At 39.3% G+C, this 20574-nt stretch overlaps 2 protein-coding genes across 5 annotated transcripts in view; both read left to right on the top strand.

Annotated features, from left to right (window-relative positions):
* dennd5a (DENN/MADD domain containing 5A) overlaps positions 1-12859 on the top strand; it is a 45766-nt gene extending 32907 nt beyond the window's left edge. For 2 of the 4 annotated variants that reach the window (XM_080730636.1, XM_080730633.1), the window contains 13 exons: positions 322-453; positions 820-999; positions 1257-1344; positions 1445-1529; positions 3368-3496; positions 4427-4548; positions 4831-4976; positions 5336-5454; positions 6001-6182; positions 6987-7069; positions 9633-9756; positions 10243-10411; positions 11303-12859. In XM_080730636.1, coding sequence (XP_080586762.1) covers positions 322-453; positions 820-999; positions 1257-1344; positions 1445-1529; positions 3368-3496; positions 4427-4548; positions 4831-4976; positions 5336-5454; positions 6001-6182; positions 6987-7069; positions 9633-9756; positions 10243-10411; positions 11303-11489 — 1746 coding nt within the window. In that variant the 3' untranslated portion in view covers positions 11490-12859. The remainder of the gene's footprint in view (positions 1-321; positions 454-819; positions 1000-1256; positions 1345-1444; positions 1530-3367; positions 3497-4426; positions 4549-4830; positions 4977-5335; positions 5455-6000; positions 6183-6986; positions 7070-9632; positions 9757-10242; positions 10412-11302) is intronic. The other 2 variants (XM_080730635.1, XM_080730634.1) reach the window with 1 other exon arrangement.
* A 2392-nt stretch (positions 12860-15251) lies between these two features.
* On the top strand, positions 15252-17326 carry sinhcafl (SIN3-HDAC complex associated factor, like; the record flags this gene model as incomplete). The annotated part of the gene is made up of 5 exons (XM_080730650.1): positions 15252-15379; positions 15508-15607; positions 15711-15825; positions 16866-17016; positions 17143-17326. 5 exons carry the CDS (start codon positions 15252-15254, stop codon positions 17324-17326), a joined length of 678 nt encoding a protein of 225 aa, XP_080586776.1.
* Between the last annotated feature and the right edge of the window lie 3248 nt (positions 17327-20574).

Below are 20574 nucleotides of genomic sequence, written 5' to 3'. Positions count from 1 at the left end.
TTTTCAGTATTTATTTTTTTACAATAGGATCAAATTAATCCTCAGTACAGAGAGTTTCCATTATTCATCAGCATAGAACATACTTTATAAAGTAAAACCCTTTGACTTTGGACCATGATCAATCCCTGTAGTTGGCTAATCATTGTGCTAAGTACGTATGTGTTGAATGTCGTTATTTCTTTCCTGTTTGTGACCTGTGTACACATCATGTATGTATGTATGTACAGTACTGTATTTAAATCCTGTGTGTACATTGAGTGCATTTCTTTTACTCAGTGTGTGGGTTCCTTTGCTGACTGTGTATTTTCTGTTTGGTAACAGAAGTACATCCAGGAGGCCAGGAACCTGGGAACAACCATCAGACAGCCCAAACTCTCCAACCTCTCACCTTCTGTCATCGCTCAAACCAACTGGAAATTTGTGGAAGGATTGTTGAAGGAGTGCAGAAACAAAGTGAGTTTATGTTTACACACACACACACACACACACACACACACACACACACAAATGCACGCACGCACACACACGCACACAATTTATATACCATATAATTATCCTCAAATGTCTTTATTGTTTTTAATCATATTTGCATTACTGGACTATTCCCATCAAAGATCATAAATCTTTTCATGACTGAACTGATAATATCTCTGTGTGTGTGTGTGTGTGTGTGTGTGTGTGTGTGTGTGTGTGTGTGTGTGTGTGTGTGTGTGTGTGTGTGTGTGTGTGTGTGTGTGTGTGTGTGTGTGTGTGTGTGTGTGTGTGTGTGTGTGTGTGTGTGTGTGTGTGTGCGCGCGCGCGTGTGTGTGTGGGTTGCAGACCAAGCGCATGCTGGTAGAGAAGATGGGCAGGGAGGCGGTAGAGCTGGGTCACGGGGAGGTGAGTATTACGGGTGTGGAGGAGAACACGCTCATCGCCAGCCTCTGTGACCTGCTGGAGAGGATCTGGAGCCATGGCCTGCAGGTCAAACAGGTGAAGAGCTCAACATCCTCTATAACAGTAGGTCTGGGGACCCCCAGGGGTCTTTGAGGGGGATTCCATTGTATTGCACCAAAATCAGTTTAACAAGTTTAAACATATATACATACATTGCCTATTTGAAAAAAGTTAATCTACTTGTACAAGCTCATGACACGTCGTGAGCTATTAGATCTGCTTTTTTCAAAGAATCTTGAAAAATTGGAGTCCGTGGCACAACTGTAACCCACACAGTGCTGTGCAGAATTCAACAACTTGTGTTTGCTTGTGTTGTGCAGGGTAAATCTGCCTTGTGGTCACACTTGCTCCACTACCAGGAAAGCAAAGAGAAGAAGGATGCGACTCCAGGGTGTTTAGGTCCCCCAGGTAATTATTGGAACCAGAAGTCATGACTTTGAGTGTTGCCGGATCTGTGAAATTGTGTGGTTGTGAGCCACTTGACTGATATACGTAAATATTTCTTCAGGTTTCATCCATGATCCTGAGAGACGCAGATCTGATGGTGGCTCTGCCTTGCCCCCTCTCAGAATCTCTCTCATACAAGACATGAGGTAAGTCTCCACTTTTCACTCTCGCTCACCATTTGTGTAGCTGGTTTAGACTAGTGACATATTATGGGTGATTTTATCTTCATAGTTACAGTTGTTAATGATCAGAAGAAAGTCAGATTGGCTTATACTGCCTTCTTGTGGCAGACTGTTGAATAACAATTCCTAGTACTATAATAAGTATCCTCTTGACCTACATACATCAACAGGAGCTTTGTTTCGCACAAGGAGACTTGTATCTATTTGATTTATTTATTTGATAAAATATTTACTAAAAGTGCTCTGCCTTCACTGATTTTTTTTTTAAAACAGATACGTGACAATTGATCAAATTCAGACGAGCTTTTCTTTAATCCTGTTTTACTACTTCATAACGCACCAATTTGCTAGCAATGAATGTATTATTTTGACATAAAAAAAAGAGAACCACTGCTGTACAGTATGTCTGCCTAAGTGTATCCCTGCTGGTGTGGAGATGTTATCATTCCCGCCATCATGTGGAGTCATTCTTTGCGTAGCGTGACGGAGGCTCAGAGAGAAGCTGTGTAACAGCACGTTACTTCCAGCCTATTTCCCAGACTTCCTGTGTGTCTGGTTAGGAGGGTAGGGGTGGGGGTGCAGGGTTAGCTCAGGGCACCAGCACCCCGTCTGATTGCTCTCAAACACTATCCTCCTTCATATCCCAAATGTATGTACGTACAATTGGGGCTGTTACGATTAGGGCATTTTACATGACGATTAATTTTCACTCAAATAATTGCGATTAACGATTTAATTGTGTTTTTGTCGTTGACATATATATGTATGTATGTACTTACAATGTACATGTATTTAAACAATTTAATTTTCATCTTGAGATTGTGGTATTGGAATTGTTTAGTAGATATTGGAATATTGGTAAAAAATAAAATAAATAAAAAACATCAACAACAAAAAACAGGCTGTCAAGACAAAATGTTAAGACTATAGAAATGCTGGTCTGGTACATTACAATCTATTGTCGGGCAGTAACATTGTATACCCGCCCCCACCTCCATAAATCAATGGTATTCATTACCCTTTACATCTGTTTGTGAGTTTTACAAATAATTTCCTGATGAAAAGTATTAAGAGCCAGCTGTGACTCCATTGGATCAATTGGAACGCAGGTTTTGTTTTTCCTGACAAGTAGAGGTTTAGGATATACGAGGTTGGTGCCCAATAGCGACACTGATTTTCTCTGTTGCCATGGAGAGAACGAATGAAGGAAAGTGGGTTATTTTGTGCGTGCATAGAAGGGTGTAATGGGCACCGCCAGGGAGGGGGTTGGAAGGCTGAGACGTGTAAGACACGACAAAGAGCTCTTAGGGAGCAGAGCGTGCTTATGGTACAGGTGAAGTGGAAGGTAATGTGTCTGGACATGACTCGAGGCATGATGGTGGCTGAGTCTGGCTACACACTAGGGCAGACAGTGGTTCTTGAACATTTTCATGGCCAGGAGGACTCCTAAATTGATATCTGAAAAGATTTTGTTCCAGGAATAGCCGATCTTGTAGATCGGCTATTCTTTAATAGCCAAAGTATAACATTGGCTTAAAGTGGTTAAATAGATTTTGATGCTATCTGAACTAATTTAGCTGGGAACCCCTTCATGGATCCAGGACCCCACTTTGAAAACTACTGCACTCGTAGGGAGTCTGCTTTTGGTTCTGCTATGTCTGACAATGTTAAGTTGTATAGTAAGGAACCCAGGGTTGATTTCAGGGGGGAAAAAAAGATGAAAACGATAAAACGTGCTGTGTTTGTGTATGCTCTCACTCTACAAACAAACTCCGCTAACCTGTGTGTTCGCTCATATGCAGGCACATCCAGAACATTAGTGAGATCAAGACAGATGTGGGCAAGGCCAGGGCCTGGGTGCGCCTCTCCATGGAGAAAAAACTGCTTTCCAGGCATCTGAAGCAGTTGCTCTCTGACCATGAGCTTACAAAGTAAGCAAAATGACTAGGGCTAATGAATCATTAACCATTAATTGATCAAATATTTGTCTTTATTTACTCAAAGTTTAGTAATGGAATAAACAATGTAGTGATGTATAATGTAAATTACATTTAATATGTGTGATGTGCTACTTCACAACAATGTGAATGTTTGTCTTTGTTGTAAAATTATGCTTTTTACTGCTGCATAGACATATTACAGGATGTCTGTTGGGTTTAGATAGAGTGATGAGTATTTGCCATCAATTTATACCTTTTAACATTATAAATAAATCACATAGATTAATGGATAAATCGATTATTGAAAGTATTGATAATTGCAGCCCTGAAAACAATAGCATTCTGTGCTCCTGCTATACCCTGTCATAACAGCCCAAGAATATCTCGCCCATATTTTGAGGGTGAAACTGGGTCACCTGCATTGACCATTGTTTGTTTCTTTTGGAGGAATGTCCCTCATATTAAGATAACCTGATATCTGCAATACATTAATAATGCATCGGCTTTTGAAACTGCTGAGCTTCATACTACAATCCATGTGAGGATAAATTATTCATATGGGCTCTTCATAATTGATAATATCAGTGGAGAACTGGGTCACACTCAAGGTTGATTTCTGTTTCCATCTGTGTGACCTGTGTTTGTCAGTATTTCTGCTCTTAGCAAATGGCAACCATGACTGTTTACTTAACTATTATATTATTTCTGTGCCCATGATTATTTACTTACCTATTATTTCTGTACCGACTGTCACGGAGAAGATCGTTTATCCATGGGTCACTTTTACCAAGTCTGAATAAACAGTCGTAAGTACTGTATGTATGTACATATTAGAACGTACCGTATGTCATCTCCTCACTCTGGACGTTAATGTTCTTGGTCTCATTTATGTTTATCTTTCATAACTTTTCTTTCTTATAGAAAACTGTACAAGCGATATGCTTTCCTGCGATGTGATGATGAGAAAGAGCAATTCCTCTACCACCTCCTGTCCTTCAACGCTGTGGACTACTTCTGTTTCACCAATGTTTTTACCACTATCAGTGAGTACTACTACATTCAGCGATATTGTGCAGTCTGGCAATTGATCATATTTACACGGGGACACAGTACATATACACATTTTGTATGTGAAAGCAGATATGTACATGATATTTATAGCATCATATGCAGGTGGGTACATGCTATTTGGAAACATTAGCATCATGTGCAGGTGAAAGAAAGGTAGCAGCAGGTACAATGTTTCTTAAGGCACTGTTTCAAAGACCAGTTTGTGATTGTACTTTCCTGTTACTCATGTGTCTGTGTCCTCTCTATTTGCTTAGTGATCCCCTACCATGTAGTGGTTGTATCCAGCAAGAAATTGGGAGGCTCTATGTTCACTGCCAACCCTTGGGTGTGTGTGTCTGGAGAACTGGCAGAGACTGGGGTACTGCAGGTCCCCAGAAACACCCTGGAGATCACGTTTGAGGTTTGCATCTTAGGGCTAACTTAAGCCTGATTTACACATGGTCGTACCACAGTGTCACGTACAGAAAATAGACGATCTGCAAGCTCACAATGTGTCACACCGCGGTGAGTTGTGAGCTTGTAGATTGGCTATTTTCAGCATGTGACATTGTTGTGCAACGTATTATAAATTAAGCATTAGGACTTTGTTGCACAACTCTGTCATTCAGTGGAAATACCTGGTTATGACACAGTTGAAGATTGTTTTATCTTCTGAGACGTGGTCATGTGACAAAGCTGTTATTGTCTTTAAAACTCACTTATGCCCTGAGTGATTCTCCAAAGCATAGCATTAAAATGCTGTCTACCAAACTGTTTCAGTGCCAGAACCTTGGCAAGCTCACCACGGTGCAGATGGGACACGATAACACAGGCCTCTACGCCAAGTGGCTAGTCGAGTGCGTCGTGGTCAGGAATGAGATCACAGGACACACTTACAAGTAAGGATACCTTATGTCAGTGGTTCTCAAACTTTGGGTCGGGACCCCTAGGGGGTCCTCAGAGTTACTACAGGGGGTCCTCAAAATCTTTGTGTGATAGAAACTTTTTTTCCTCCTTTTTATATTAACCACTTGAACCCTAGTGTCCAAATTCTGAGAACTTTAGCCAAAAATAGCCGATCTACAAACTCACAACACCTCGCAGGACTCTGGTGCAGAGGGGGAAAAGAGTAGACTAAGTACACAGTGAAAGGTCAAGTTTATTAAGCATTGACGGTTCAAGTGGTTAAATATCTGGAAACACACATTAACATGAATCCAAAATACACTGATGATCGTGCTGTCAAACAATTAAACTATATGGAAACTACGAAAAAGGTTGTGGGGGTCACTGTTTCATCTCTCTCTCAACTAAGGGGTCCCTGGCCTGAAAACGTTGAAGACTGCCTGTCTTATATACATTATGTTCAAGAATTCTTCAACTAGCATAATGCTTCTAAGACAAAACATTCTCATTGACTGATGCGTGCATTTGTGCGGTTGCAGGTTCCCATGTGGTCGGTGGCTGGGGAAGGGGGTGGATGATGGCAGTCTAGAGAGGATCCTGGTAGGAGAACTAATGACGCCCAGCACAGAGAATGATGACAGGATGTGCCGTACACCCCCCATGCAGCAGTCCCCAGGGATGATGAGGAGGTTTGTCACCATCTCCCCAAACAGCAAACCAAGTGAGTGACAAACACACAGCACTTCACTTATCTGAAGCAATGCCTTCATGTGTAGATATTTTTGTAATGGTCTAGTTCTGTGGAAAGACTTGAATAACTGGTAATAACAGCGCCAAATTGTTAATGCCTGTCTGCGTTTCTAAAATCTCCAGTTCCATCTTCAAAAGGACATATGAGGTTTTTGGGAGATTTGTAAATGAGGATTACCTTAGAAACATGGTACAATAATGGTAATTGGCTCTGTTTGTTTTTGTTATAAAAAGCACTAAAAAGGCAACAACATTTAAGACATACAGTACAGTATGGAACATTTTAAACAGTAAAATGTGCATGAAGAGTGTGGTGACTTTACTTACAATAAATACATCAAAACAAACAATGAATACAAAACAAACAACACACACCATGAATAGAAAAAGTATTAACAAAAACAATAATGCAAATTGCAAAAAGTCAGCAATATGTATATTGTATCTCCTGAGACCAATAATTGGTGCAAATAAATAATTGGTCCATAAATTAGGTTTTTGTCATTTGTATGAGAACAGTGACAAATACCTATTTGTCCACCAATCCCTATTACTATTACCTACTGGTTTACGTAAATATGTGAGCAGCTCAGGAAACCAATAAGGAATTGCATGCCTGAAATTTCACTGTCTTCTCTGCCGATTTATGACTTATTAGAAGTGATAATGTCTTCTCCTATATGACTCATATCATATAGGAGACATTTCATCATGGATTGTTCTTCCCTGTACCTGTATGTAATGTCTGACTGAGTCTATTATTCTTGTTGTGCAGAGTTGAACACAGGTCAGATCCAGGAGGGAGTGGGAGAAGCCATTAATGGAATTGTGAAGCATTTCCACAAGCCAGAGAAGGAGGTGAGAGACACAAACCAGACAGGGCCCAGCCTCAAGTTCCATTATTCATCACCATTATTCATCACCAAGCGTCTATCTTCTTAAATGGGGGCTGCAATGGCTCAGTACTTACTACTTATAGATCTAGGAAGCCGGAGGTTCATGGTTCTAACCCAGGATTCCCCGGCTGCTCCTGGCTTTGAGTCGAAGTATCCTTAAGCAAGACACTGAACCCCTAAATGCTTACTTAGTGACCTAGGTTACTCTGCTCACTGCTCCCAATAGTTTGTGAGGAAAAAAATGCAGATTATTCATTTCCCCACATCAATACAATTAAATAATAATACACTTTTTGTAATTGTGGGCTCGCCTGGAAGGCGAGCACACGTATGTTATCTTCATTATTTATTTATTTGTTTATTTATATATGTGTATCTCCTCAAAACTTTGGCGCGCTTCATCTCTTAAACGCTTACACCTTTCAACACCATTCAAATTTTTATGTGTTCAGCTTACTGAGGACAAGTGTGCTTGTATTTTTGGTTTTGAAATGTTTTGTAGTATAAATATAAAAAAATAAAAATGTTTAACTTTAAGCACCCAATGCATTTCCAATGGGTTTAGTGAGTGGGGAGAAGGATAATAGACCCATGTTTATGTTAAGGCGCTGTGGCTGCAGTGTTCACACTTCAGATATGCTATCTATATCATTGCGTTCACACAGGTCTGCTCTCTGATTTGATCCAAATGTCTAAGCTGTGTGATGTATAAAACTATAGTTATAGTTAAAACTATAAATAAATGTCCCTCTCCACTCTACTGATTACACAGCTGTGATCAAGAATCAAGTCCGGGCGATGGGATGTAAATCCCATAGCCATATATCCTAGAGCCCGCAGGGACAGTCAGCCATATTAGTGGTTGTTGTTGGTTGTCAGGGAGATATCAAAACCAATGCATTTCCAAGTCAGATCCACAAACACAATAAAAGCCATGCTCCACTCCTCAGTCTGGAGTGGCCACATAGAAGAACGCCTTGGTTATAGACATAGTGGAGGACATATGTGATCTGGGATTGTTAGCCTACAGTATATGCAATCAATATACTCCACTACAGTTGGAGTCCATTTGACAGTTGCTGGTTCCCAAACACAGAATCAAAAATGTAGATCTAGAACACATAGAATATGTACAGTACAGTAAGGTTCAGTAGAGTACAGTAAAAGTACAGTAAGGTTCAGTAGAGTACAGTAAAGTACAGTAAGGTACAGAAAGGTACAGTACAGAAAGGTACAGTAGAGTACAGTACAGTAAAGTACAATACAGTACAGTAAGGTACAGTAGAGTACAGTAAAGTACAATAAAGTACAGTAAAGTAGAATAAAGTACAGTAAGGTACAGTGGAGTACAGTAAAGTACAGTACAGTAAAGTACAGTATAGTAAGGTACAGTAGAGTACAGTACAGTAAGGTACAGTACGGTACAGTAGAGTACAGTATAGTATAGTACAGTAAGGTACAGTACAGTACAGTAAGGTACAGTAGAGTACAGTACAGTAAGGTACAGTAGAGTACAGTACAGTAAGGTACAGTAGAGTACAGTAAAGTACAGTAAGTTACAGTAGAATACAGTAAAGTACAGTACAGTAGAGTACAGTAAAGTACAGTAAGTTACAGTACAGTACAGTACAGTACAGTACAGTACAGTAAGGTGCAGTACAGTATAGTAAGGTACAGTACAATACTGTAAGGTACTGTACCTTACAGTACCTTAAAGTATCCTATTTGTTGGGTTGGAACCGAGCCCACACTGTTTCGAAGGAACAGTATTTCTAGTTTATTTATGTTATTGTGACAACAAAAACGTCACATATAAGTAACAAGGTTTATTTCTGTCTCTTTTATTGGCTATTTAAGTTGTTTGTTTTCTGCCTCTGCTCTGATATGCTTGTAGAAATGGTTCTGCATTGGGATTTTCTTAATCAGTAGGTCCTCTGAAAGTTCTTTTTTGCTTAGTCAGCCCTTGGGCTGGGATATAAATCATGTTCAGTATTATGCTCAATATGCTCTGTAAAACAATCTTTGAAATACAATAACCATGAATTATAAGGATTATAATGGAAATATGAAAAATGCTTGATGTTCTGCGTTAATGCTGTCAATTTAGATTGTTCATAATTGTAATGGTATTGCCATTCTTACACCTTGTCAGAAATACACAGAATAGCCTACTTGTAGTACCCTAATTTATTTACTGGCAAAGGAAAGGAACTTTGATAGTTATTCTACTTTCTCTGCCTTCCACCAATGAACAGGAGGGAACATTTGGGCTAAAAAGAAACAACATTTGAGTTTTCAACTTCCATACATTTGTTTATTTATTTATTACAAAGGACCTGATTAGCTGATGCCTAAACGACAGCTAGTCATCCTGGGATTCATGACAATAATATTGTGTGTAACAAATAAGAAACAAAAATAAGACATTTTCTTGTAATGAGAAAATATATATTGTTTTACATTTTCTTATATGAATGACACAAAATGTGAAAATTGCAATCACATCTTTTTTTCACTCTCCACAGAGAGGCAGTCTGACGCTTCTGCTGTGTGGGGAATATGGTCTCGTCTGGGCATTGGAGCAAGTGTTTCAACACGGTTTCAAATCGCCACGACTCTTCAAAAATGTCTTCATCTGGGACTTCTTGGGTAAAGCCTTACAAATGTTACTGTCAGTCTTTAATCAGTTGTTCATTCTACTTGCCAATTAAAGGAGAATTCCGGACCAACCGTTTTCTTAACTTAATCTGACGTTATTATATCCAAAAACGAGTGGTAGAGGTGAACAATTACATAACTCCATCCCAAGCGCACCGCAGCTCCAAGCGTGCGCGCACTGTGCGGTGGGTTTAACGTTAAATCACTTATTATCACACTCAAAGATTCCTTCTGATCGTAATTTTGCATAACTTTCCAGTGTTTTGTCCCAAATGGGCTGACTTGGTAGGCTATTTATGATTAAACCCACCACAGCTGCGGTGGGCTCGGAATGGAGTTGTGAAATGTTTTCACCTTTACCACTTGTATATACGGTAATAACCGATCAGATTAAGGTAAGAAAGAAGACGGCTTCTCCGGAATTCTCCTTTAATCACTATCCTACTGACCTTGCTTGTGTTTGACCTGTGTTTACAGAAAAGTCACAAGTGTACTTTGAGAGTGCAGAGCAGAGAGAGGCGGCTCTGGATGAGAACTGGCAGACCAGGGTGCGCCACTTCTGCCGGTTCATGCGTGCGATTAGCAACACATCAAGAAACATTGGGAAGGATGGGAAGTTCCAGATGCTTGTCTGTCTGGGAGCAAGGTAGGAACCTCAAAAAACTTTCAGTAAACATACTACCAAACAGATGTTGAGTAGGAACTTCAAAATGTTATTGGCAAAAAAAGAAATGACAAGAACGAACGGTGAATAATGTTGCATGGTGCATTTGTTAGCACAAAACAATTTCTGTCTTGTGGGGTTTGGTCATTAGAGTCATAACTGATTATTGGAGGTCCAACTCCGGCCCAATATATTGATTAGAAATGGGATTTATGGCTCTATGAAGTGAGCCGGATCTCTGGGACCTGTTCCTTTCAAAGAGCCACTCAAAAGACTGGCTCATTTTAGTTACTAGTTACTTTGTAGATTTTGATTATACCGGTAACTACAAATCACTTCAACCCTATATACATTTCGGCCATATACATTTTGGCCATTTTCAAATGATTTTTCTACATTTTATTCATTGGAAAACCTGTGAAACGGGACATTGTGCATAATGAGTAGTCTACTATTGGTACTTGATATTTTAAGTACATTTTGATACCAATACTTTTGTACTTTTACATTTTACTCAAGTGCATTTTAATTCCGAACAGAGTATTTCCACATTGCAGTATTGATAATTTTACTTAAAGGCCCGCTGACACGCCATGAAATTATAATAGTATGATACAGTAGGTACTTTTTAAAGTGACAGTACCCCTTTAGATGACAGTCCTACTTTAAGTAAAGAATTTGAGTACGTTTACCACCACTGTTCATTAGAAAAGGAACAGCTCCCCCATACTGCGAACCGGATCCCATCGTTCTTTTCAAAGAGACATTCAAAAGTCTTGATTCGTTCGCGAAGGTCCCTCCTCTAGTATTGATAGATGTTTTGTGGTTACGGCCATTGTCACATTGTTAACTTGACTGTGTTTGCTCTTCTAGGGACCATTTGCTGCACCATTGGATAGCTCTGCTTGCTGACTGCCCAATCACTGCTCAGATGTACGAGGATACTGCACTGATTAAGGACCACTCATTGGTCAATTCTCTGATCAGAGTGCTGCAGACCCTGCAGGAATTCAACATTACCCTAGAAGCTTCACTTGTCAAAGGTGTTGGTGCTATCTAAAGCCAGACATCTTTGCAACAGATGGACCTGACCAGGAAGGAAGATCACTGGGGACCACTAAAAAGAACAATTAAACCTTTTTTATGCAGGAAGAGACTTGAACAAAGGACGTTTTCTGGCTTATATTACAGCTACTGTTACATTTGCCATATATTAAGTGCAATGAGCCTTTCAAGACATGTTGATTTTTATCCTCATTAATGTTGCCGTTAGATGTTAAAAATATGTTTTCTATTATGATTCATAATTCTCACATTAACAATAACCCACTTGTGCTATACTGTTTTATTGAAAGCTAAATATTTTCATTGTTATTGTGAACTGCGGACAATGGCTATATTTAAGGGAAATGATCGAGGAACAAAAACTGTTAATATATTTTCAAAGAAGAGCAGTATTATTTTGTTATGTCTGTCATGTTGCTTGCTCTGTTGTCAACTCAGATTCCAATGTCATAATGCAGAGCTTGAAGCAAATTATCTAGAAGTATGCTTTATAAGTATGTAGCCTATATGGCAGGTGTAGGTGTTTTGAATGGTGGTGGATGATTCACCTATGTAAATAGAATGGTGTGTCACATTTTGGGCCATTCTTTGATAAGTATAAGAAGTATGCAATTCTTGTACTTGGAATTACTTGAGCAGTGATAAAGTTCCGCCTCTCATGACAACAAGACAGTGTAGCCAACATGCCTGGAATGCACAATTTTATTCAGTCAGACAAGAATAATCGCCAAGTCATTGCTTTACATTTTTATCATGTCCTCCACACAGGACTGTCAATTTTTTGAAGAGTGGCTCATAATAACCTTCATGTCTGCTAAATACCTCTAACCATTCCTACCCTATTATCATCAAATCCTCATAGTGACGCCTTACACTCATCTGCTCTGTTTTCTAAACAAACCACTGGATCTTTGCCAGATCATTGATCTTTGGAAAACCTAATGTGACCGTATGTGGAGCAAACACTTCTCTTCCTTTCCTGAATTATCATCATGGTTTATTTATGCTATGCAAAATTCAGATATAAAAGAAAGGGAAAATGATGACCCCAGGTCTGGTTTATACCTTATCAATTGACATTATTGGACACTCTAGGCTACATAAACCCAAAGTGCAGGACAAGAGTGATATTAAATTAAGATGTAAAGGATGTCTTTCCTGTGCCAACAATGTCTCAGCTGATTGTGTTGTACTTGTCTATATGTACGACCCTTATGAGCATCTTGGGAGATATATATTTTTGTTTTCCAATACTGTTGTACATTTATTGACATAAATGTGTAATGTAGTGTTTATTAAGTGAGCAACTGTGTACAGTGTAAAAATATATATATATAAAGAATAAAGCATCAATAATGCACATTGTACAGTTGTACTGCTTTTATTGACATGTCAAAATGATCCTTCATTCCGTAAAACACTCACAACAGTGGCTTGTAAAAAATGTAAACAAACTCGTTCGCGCCATGTCAAGTGGGCAGTTTATTTATTTATTTTTAAAACCCATTGACTAGATGCATTCTGGGACATTGAGTTTTAACGGAGGCGGCTACAACGGGACTCTCACCCTTATGTCACTACACTACCCAACATGCAACGTTCACAAACACTACGCACGGATGACAGCGATTGGTCGGACGCACGTTCAAAAGATACCTTCGCACTCTCCTTATATGGCCTTTCTCCGTGGCGAGCCTTTTCATTTAGAGATGGGATTTATGGCTCTTTGAAGTGAGCCGGATCTCTGTGATCCGTTCCTTTCAAAGAGCCGTTCAAAAGACTCGGTTTAGTTAGGAGATTGCTGCCATTTGAAAATAGCCGATCTACAGTCAAGCTCACAATGTGTTGCATATTCTGTGAGCTTGTAGATCTGCTATTTTCAAATGTTTTTTTCCCTACATTTTATTCATTGGAAAACTTGTGAAATGGGACATTCTGCATAATGACTACTTTCTACTATTGGTATAAGTACATTTTGATACCAATACTTTTGTACAGGTACATTTTAATTCCAAACTTCTACTTGTGACAGAGTATTTCCATGTTGCAATATTGATACTTTTAAAGAATTTGAGTACTTTTTACACCACTGTTCTGTACATCATTAGAAAGGAACGGCTCCCATTGTTCATTTCAAAGAGCCGTTCAAAAGACTCGATTCGCTCGCGAACGTCCCATCTCCAGAGCCTTTTCATTCCGTGTTTTTATGCTAATGATATTCTAATCCCCAGCTGTATGCAGTAGTAAGGCATGCGCAGTGTGTCAAACACATACTACTACTACGGGTGAAGATTCAAAGTTTTGTTTTTGTTCGGTAGGTGAGTCCGCTTTTTTTTGTCTTCTTCTAAACATAACAGCAGATTTATGGCATATTTTAATGAATTGTCAGAAGTGCCCGTTGTCGTGTGACTTCGAACGTGTCCGTCCGTATGATTGTGTATGCGTGTGTGTGTGTACGTGCACGGGTTGTTGTTGCACGCAGCAACACAATGGGGACCGACAGACAGAGAGCGTGGCGTGTAGCTAGCGCATTAGCATGTTAGCTAACAACAATGAGCCATATTTGGCGCTTCCAGCGGGCAAAAGTTTGAATTTAAAGGGATGTTGTTGCGCCGACGCACCGAGAAGAACACATTTAAATGTAAAAACGCACCCAAACACGCAGAGTGCACGTTAAACTGAACCAAGTTCCATGTATTAATTTTGCATTTTTAAGCGGCATTCACATTCCAACAACTACTACTACTACTAGCCCCGGGTAGCTTTTTGTTTGTTGACTTCAAAAAGAAGCGGCTGGCTGACACTCCGTCTCTATTCGTCGTCCTGTCCTGTGACCGATGAATTATGTTATATCTTTTAACTGTCGGCTCCGAAGTCAAACATGTTTTAGAATTTCGATGACTGATTATCATTAAACAATAACGCTCGAGGAATCAAGTGTTATAGGGATCCCAATTTAAACAAGCCCAAAAGGTTTCTTGTTGTGGGGTTTATCCTTTTAGTTGACCGTCCCGTGTATCAATCCTTGAAGTGAACTGTACTGTCCTGTAACCTTTTCCTATGCAAACCTCGAATAAAGTCTTCAATCAAACGCAACATGATGATGTGTGTCAGTCGAGCAATATTATTTTGTAAAGTCCGTGAACTTGCTGCCGCAGTGCCGCTGCATCTCCTAGACGTCTCTGTTGGCTCACTCAGGAGTGGACTGCTGTCGCTTCATTCGCTTGCCGATATGAACTGATATATATACGGGCAAAACAAAATACATATTTTTAAGCCTGAAAGTCACCTCTAATGGGCAAGCGACGACGACTTCATTTTTTAAATTGTTGCTTTCTGTTCTGAGTCTGACATTCCCGCTAGTTCTATTTACATATAAGCGTCCCCAAACTAATGATACAACTAGCTTTTGTCATACTACCCAAGTTAGTGTACATTTTTATTCACTATAATTATATGAAAGTGCAGTGTTATGTGACGACTCTTTATTATCATTATTATTGTTATTTTTGTATGTTTAGGAATCCAACTCTATATGGTGTGTCTGGGGTACCGCCCCTTTTCGTCACGGTGATTTATTTTTGTACTCAGTAAAATCCTCACTGGTCCACTTTGTTTACAGTAGGCTACGTTTATACAATCGGAGTTACAAATGGACACAATCTGAGGATTTTACTGTGCAGCTGTGATGGGTTGACAACATTGTTATTGATGAGTTGTGTTTCTACTCTCAGGTTTTCCAACTGCAGAACACAACATGTTTGGTTTCCATAAATCAAAGATTTACAGAAGTAATGATGGATGTTGCATCTGTAAGACCAAGTCCTCCAGTTCACGTTTCACAGACAGCAGTCGATATGAGGAGACCTTCAGGCTGTGTTTTGGGTGAGGATTCGGATTTAAAAGGATTACACAGTTCTGTTATACGCTACAATCATACTAAAACCTGCTTAGAAGAAAGTGTTTTTTGTTTTTGCATTCAGTTTACATTTGTGTTCATTTTATCCATAAAGGTTGTCAGAAGATCGCGAGGGAGACATCTGCAATGCCTGTGTGCTGCTGGTGAAGAGATGGAAAAAGTTACCAAATGGCTCCAATAAGAACTGGAATCATGTAAGTATTGGGGGAAGGTTTTTAAGTCGCCTATCATCATCACCCGGTTTGTCTGACTGGCAGGTCACCTTGGAATGGCTAATGAGTGTGTAAATGTAAACAGGTTGTGGATGCCAGAGCTGGACCAGGGTTCAAGTTGACCAAACCCAAGAAGATCAAGAGTGGCGATGGGAAGAGGAAAGCCAAACTGAAGAGGCTACATATGTTAAAGAGACAAAGTAGGTGACTTGTAGTTGTAAAGGTTGACTTACAAATGTATCTTCAGTACCACTGTCACTAATATTGCTAAAACCTCAAAATTACAAATGTGGTGTAATGTTGTTGGATATGTAGCAACCGCGACTTTACACCTGTCAAACCAATTAAACAGAATTTACAATGCTCTTTGATCTGATTATCTATAGTTTATACTACTTAACGGTGAGTGTGTATCAGTGTAGTAGAACATAAGGCACAAACCTTGTATTCCATCAGAAGTAGGTGCTGTTCATTTATTTACCATTGGTAGAGAAAATGTTTCCCTATCCTGCCCTCTAGTGGATATAGAGGGGGGTGTCCATTTAGACACCATGAAGAGAAGTACCGGTATGTAGCAATCAATGCAACTTGCTTAAAATAGTCCGGGGACCCCCAGAGGTCGCTGAGAAGGTTCCAGGCCGTCTCCAACCGAATGAGTTAATATACCATCAAATTTTATCACTTTTATCAGCTTTTACTACTGCCACCCAGGTGTGGAATTCCTTGACTACTTCCCTTAAAACATGTAGCTCGCTGGCCACCTCCAAAACTGCCCTGAAAACTCACCTTTCAGGAGGCCAGAGGCAGAGGTAGTTATCACTTCTCCCATAGACAGTGAGAAGTGAGCACCTTCCCTCTTACCTTAGCCCACACCCTTGTTTCCCCTACCTTGTACATATAGTGTTTTTATAACTGCGATGGTTTTTGAATGTGTTTTTTTTTTGTCCATGAATTGAATACCAAGGACTTCTGACATAAAAATACTGTAAAAGGACTTATTTGGAATGCTCCTTTTAGGCAGGGTGTACTTGTACTGTACTACATGTTTGTCATAAAATACTTAATCAATCAATTTGAAACAGCCAATCTACAAGCTCACAACGCATTGCTATGCAATGCGCTGTGAGCTTGTAGATCCCTGGCAGAAAATATTTTCTGCAGCTAAATAATTTGGGGGTCTGGTAAATGTTTTGGAATCACCGATCTAATGTCTATATTTTGCCATGTTTGTTTGAAGCAGACTCTGATGCCCACAGCACCACCTCCAGTATGTCTCCGTCCAGGTCTCCCAGTTACAGCAATCAGTCAGATGATGGCTCAGACATAGAGTCTAAACAGAGACGTCCTACTCCTTCTGCCTTCAAATTCCTTGACCGCTCTTATTGGAAAAGGTACCTAGCGTCACTGTCATTAAACAATGTCATTTCAATGCCATCTGCTCATAATTTTTGTCTCTTTGCCAAATTAAATCACACGCATACATTTAATTTGATCAATCTTATCAATCCTTTCTCCAGGCAAAAGGTGTGCTGTGGGATTGTCTACAAGGGGCGGTTTGGAGAGGTGATTATTGATCCGCGGATTTTCAAACCCTGCTGCAGCTCTAAGAAACAGACGACACTCGTGAGCACACAAGTAGCCACACACCTTCCAGAAACGCTTCCTCCACCACATCCAGAGGACCTGAATGAAACTTGGTGATTGTTTTGTTTCTGTATCTTTTTTTTTTCTTTTTTTTTTTAGGATTATCCATGGCATCCAGCTGGCTTTGTCTCCAGTGGCAGACTTGTCAGGTTGCCAGGTCCGTTCCCTTTGTTAGATTATGTATATAGATGTTTTTGTTTTTCTGTAACCATTTGAACCCCAGCATGCCTATTCTGGGGGGAACATCCACCAAAAATAGCTGATCTGTAGATCGGCTATTTTTGGCAAAGAAATTTGGTGTAGTCTAGTCTGGAAAGGTGGCCTCAAGTCAGTTTCACTAAGGCCGGCTTTACACTGCCACTGAAATCTAGCCTGAATCAGATCTGAGTCACATCAAAAGTGGAATCCGATTTTTTTAAAGTAGTCTAAATCCAGACAGGTCACATGCAGGTCACATGAAATCCGATTTTGAAATCCGATCCATCTGAGGACATCTGTCTCAGTCTGAAAGCAGTAACCACATCCACCCCATAGAGTTATACGCATGTCACATGCAAGTCACATCAAACTGTCCAAACGTCACTTGCTGCACGACCCGAGCGCGGAGCGCCGACGTCATTACAGAGCGCGAGTATTTACTTTTTGATTACAGCGCATATTACAGAGAGGAGAGAGAAAACACGTGAGCTAAATAGATAAAACCAGAGAGAAGAGCGAAACACAAGAGTAAAGAAAAGAAGAGAGAAAAACAATATTGTAACGTGTTTGTTTTTGTTGTCGCTTGTCTGTTATGTCGCATTTCCTGAACGTGATAAACTAGCGTCAACGTTGTGACGTAACGTCATGACGCCGACGTCGTTACCACGGTAACCAAAGCAGATATGGCGACGCAGGGCAGCTTTGGGCTGACGCTGTTAAAATCATTCTGAACACACAGATCAGATCTGTGTAACTTGCAAATGCAGTGTGAAAAGTCGGGCCAAAAGATCAGATTTTAGAACTACTGGTAAATCGGATTTGGGCTAGATTTGACTGCAGTGTAAATCCGGCCTTACAGGGTTTACTACAGGGTTTAAGTTGGTTAACTTCTCATTCCTTTTTGATTGTTTTTTTATTGTATAGAATTTATTTTGTTAACCTTATTTTACAGAACACAAAAAAAAGGTTTTTTATACGGGCATTAGTATACTATTTATAGTAGGTAAAATTCTATGGCCTCAAGAGGCTATCCATGTCTGAAATGTTTTGTACTTTTGAAAACTTTTTTTATGAACTGACCTGCGTTTTGTAAAGACTTTGTTACTTTTTCATACATATCAAGGCTGTTATATTTTTTCTTAATTTGTCAATGTTTGCTTTCTCATGAAAAACACCAGCTTTTCTAATATCAGGTAATTTTCTATTGCAGTGGCAATGTGTGATGCTTGTATGTTCTTTGTGCAAGCGTGAGAGTTTGTAGGATTTTAGTATGTAAAGGGCTATAGAGACAACAAGGATCGTTAGTGCACCTGTCCTATGAATTTCATATGTGCTTTTAAATGTGTGCATTTATGCATGCATAGTCTCCAACATTTTCACAATTTAGCAGACACAACCTACTACACATTGTAAACACTCCATTTAATTTGCTTATAAGCACAATCTGCACATTGATAATAGATGGGGCTAGATGCATGCATGCAGCTGTCTTTGGAATAACAGAAGTGCATTATTTATTTGTCTTTTGTACAGACTTCCACCAGGATGCATGTTGAGCAAGTGTGTTTTATAGTCATGTGTTCCAGAAAATGGTGAACATGGCAGGTTTAATTTCATGTTAAGCTTACAGTATGTCAAAGTCCATTTTCCATAGTCGTCATAATTCTCTACACTTGTCTGGTTAATCTTCTGGAATGCGAGTCCCAGCCTATACATGGAAATGTTATTTATATAGCCTATACATGCGTGTCGGAAGTATGAACAGCAGGGAACGGCTAAAGCTTTGCAATGTGGTGTCTGTATCAAAAGCTTACTTATCAATTAAGTTCAAATTGAAAGCACCCATTTTGGCCGAAAGCAAATTCAAAGTAATACATGACCAATGTCCACTGTGTCCTCATCCTTGTTTCTAATAAGCTTGTTATTGAACGTGTGGTTGTGGTCGCTGTGTTTATCATTCAAAGCTAAGACTATGCAGATATTGTGATTGTGAAAAGTGACCTAAATCCTTTGTATTTAATTTCTTGGCCTCAGGTGTTAGATTCTGACTAAACCAAATCAGCTTCTAATCTAAAGCATCCATTTCCTCAGCAATAATTAACGTTTTCCTAACCACAATTCTATCAGTTTGTGCACAAGATGTTTATAATATTGTATATTATATATATTAAAAAATGCTCAGATTGCACGGTTTTAGCCACGTAATACTGTCTCAAATGATATGACAACGGTTTTACTTTGTGACAACTCCAACTTCTTGGGTTAGGCAACAAGTCTATAACAAAGCTCTAAAAGTATCCTTTGTGCCAGGGTAGTTGTATGCTGAACATTCTCTATTATAAAAGAATTGCTGCTTCTTTTGTAAATGGAAATTAAGCTTGTTTTTGTCCTTAAGGAAATGCCATATTACTGTTTTGCAAGGTACATTTTGGGAAATGAGGTGTGCCTTAAAAATTGCCTTTCATTTGCATTATGAATTTCAATCTCATGTAATTTATATTTATTTATTACAAAACATTGTGTAAAGCAAACTTAAGAGTAACCATTAGACCATGTTGATTCGTTTTAAATGTCTGCACTTCTTTTATTTTTTCCGTTATGCTATTTTGTATACTGTATCACAGCCAGTAGTTCCGTACTGTAATAAAATCACTAAAAAGATCCGTTCTGTCAGACTTTTATTTGCACCGCTAGGTGGTGCACAAGTGTTACAAAATGTGCAGAACTCGTTCAACATAACTTCAATAATGTTTACCCAAAAAAAAAATCACCAACCTGCTATAAATGTGGAAACAAGACAAATTGAATTGATTTATTCCATATCGTCCCCACATGAACTGTTGGCAAAAATAATAATCCAAAAGTCCTTCACTCCAGTGATTTATAGTGTTTATACAACAGGCAGATTCCAAACCTGACACTGACCATTGTTGAAGTCTCCACAAAAGTGTTTAACACTGGAGTGTAAAATAGCCTATAAAGTCATGACTTCCACTGTTTTTCTTTTCGTTTTCACAGTTTTCAGCATGGCTCAATGGAATGCCGAGAAAGAGGAGAAGTAGGCTTAGATTAACTAAATAGAAATGTACTTTCTTTCGGGGAAAGCA

This window comes from Nannobrachium achirus (assembly GCF_963921795.1).
Source record: "Nannobrachium achirus genome assembly, chromosome: 7".
NCBI lineage: Eukaryota > Metazoa > Chordata > Actinopteri > Myctophiformes > Myctophidae > Nannobrachium > Nannobrachium achirus.
The sequence above is the reverse complement of the archived record's forward strand: the minus strand, read 5'-3'. Positions and strand labels throughout refer to the sequence as shown.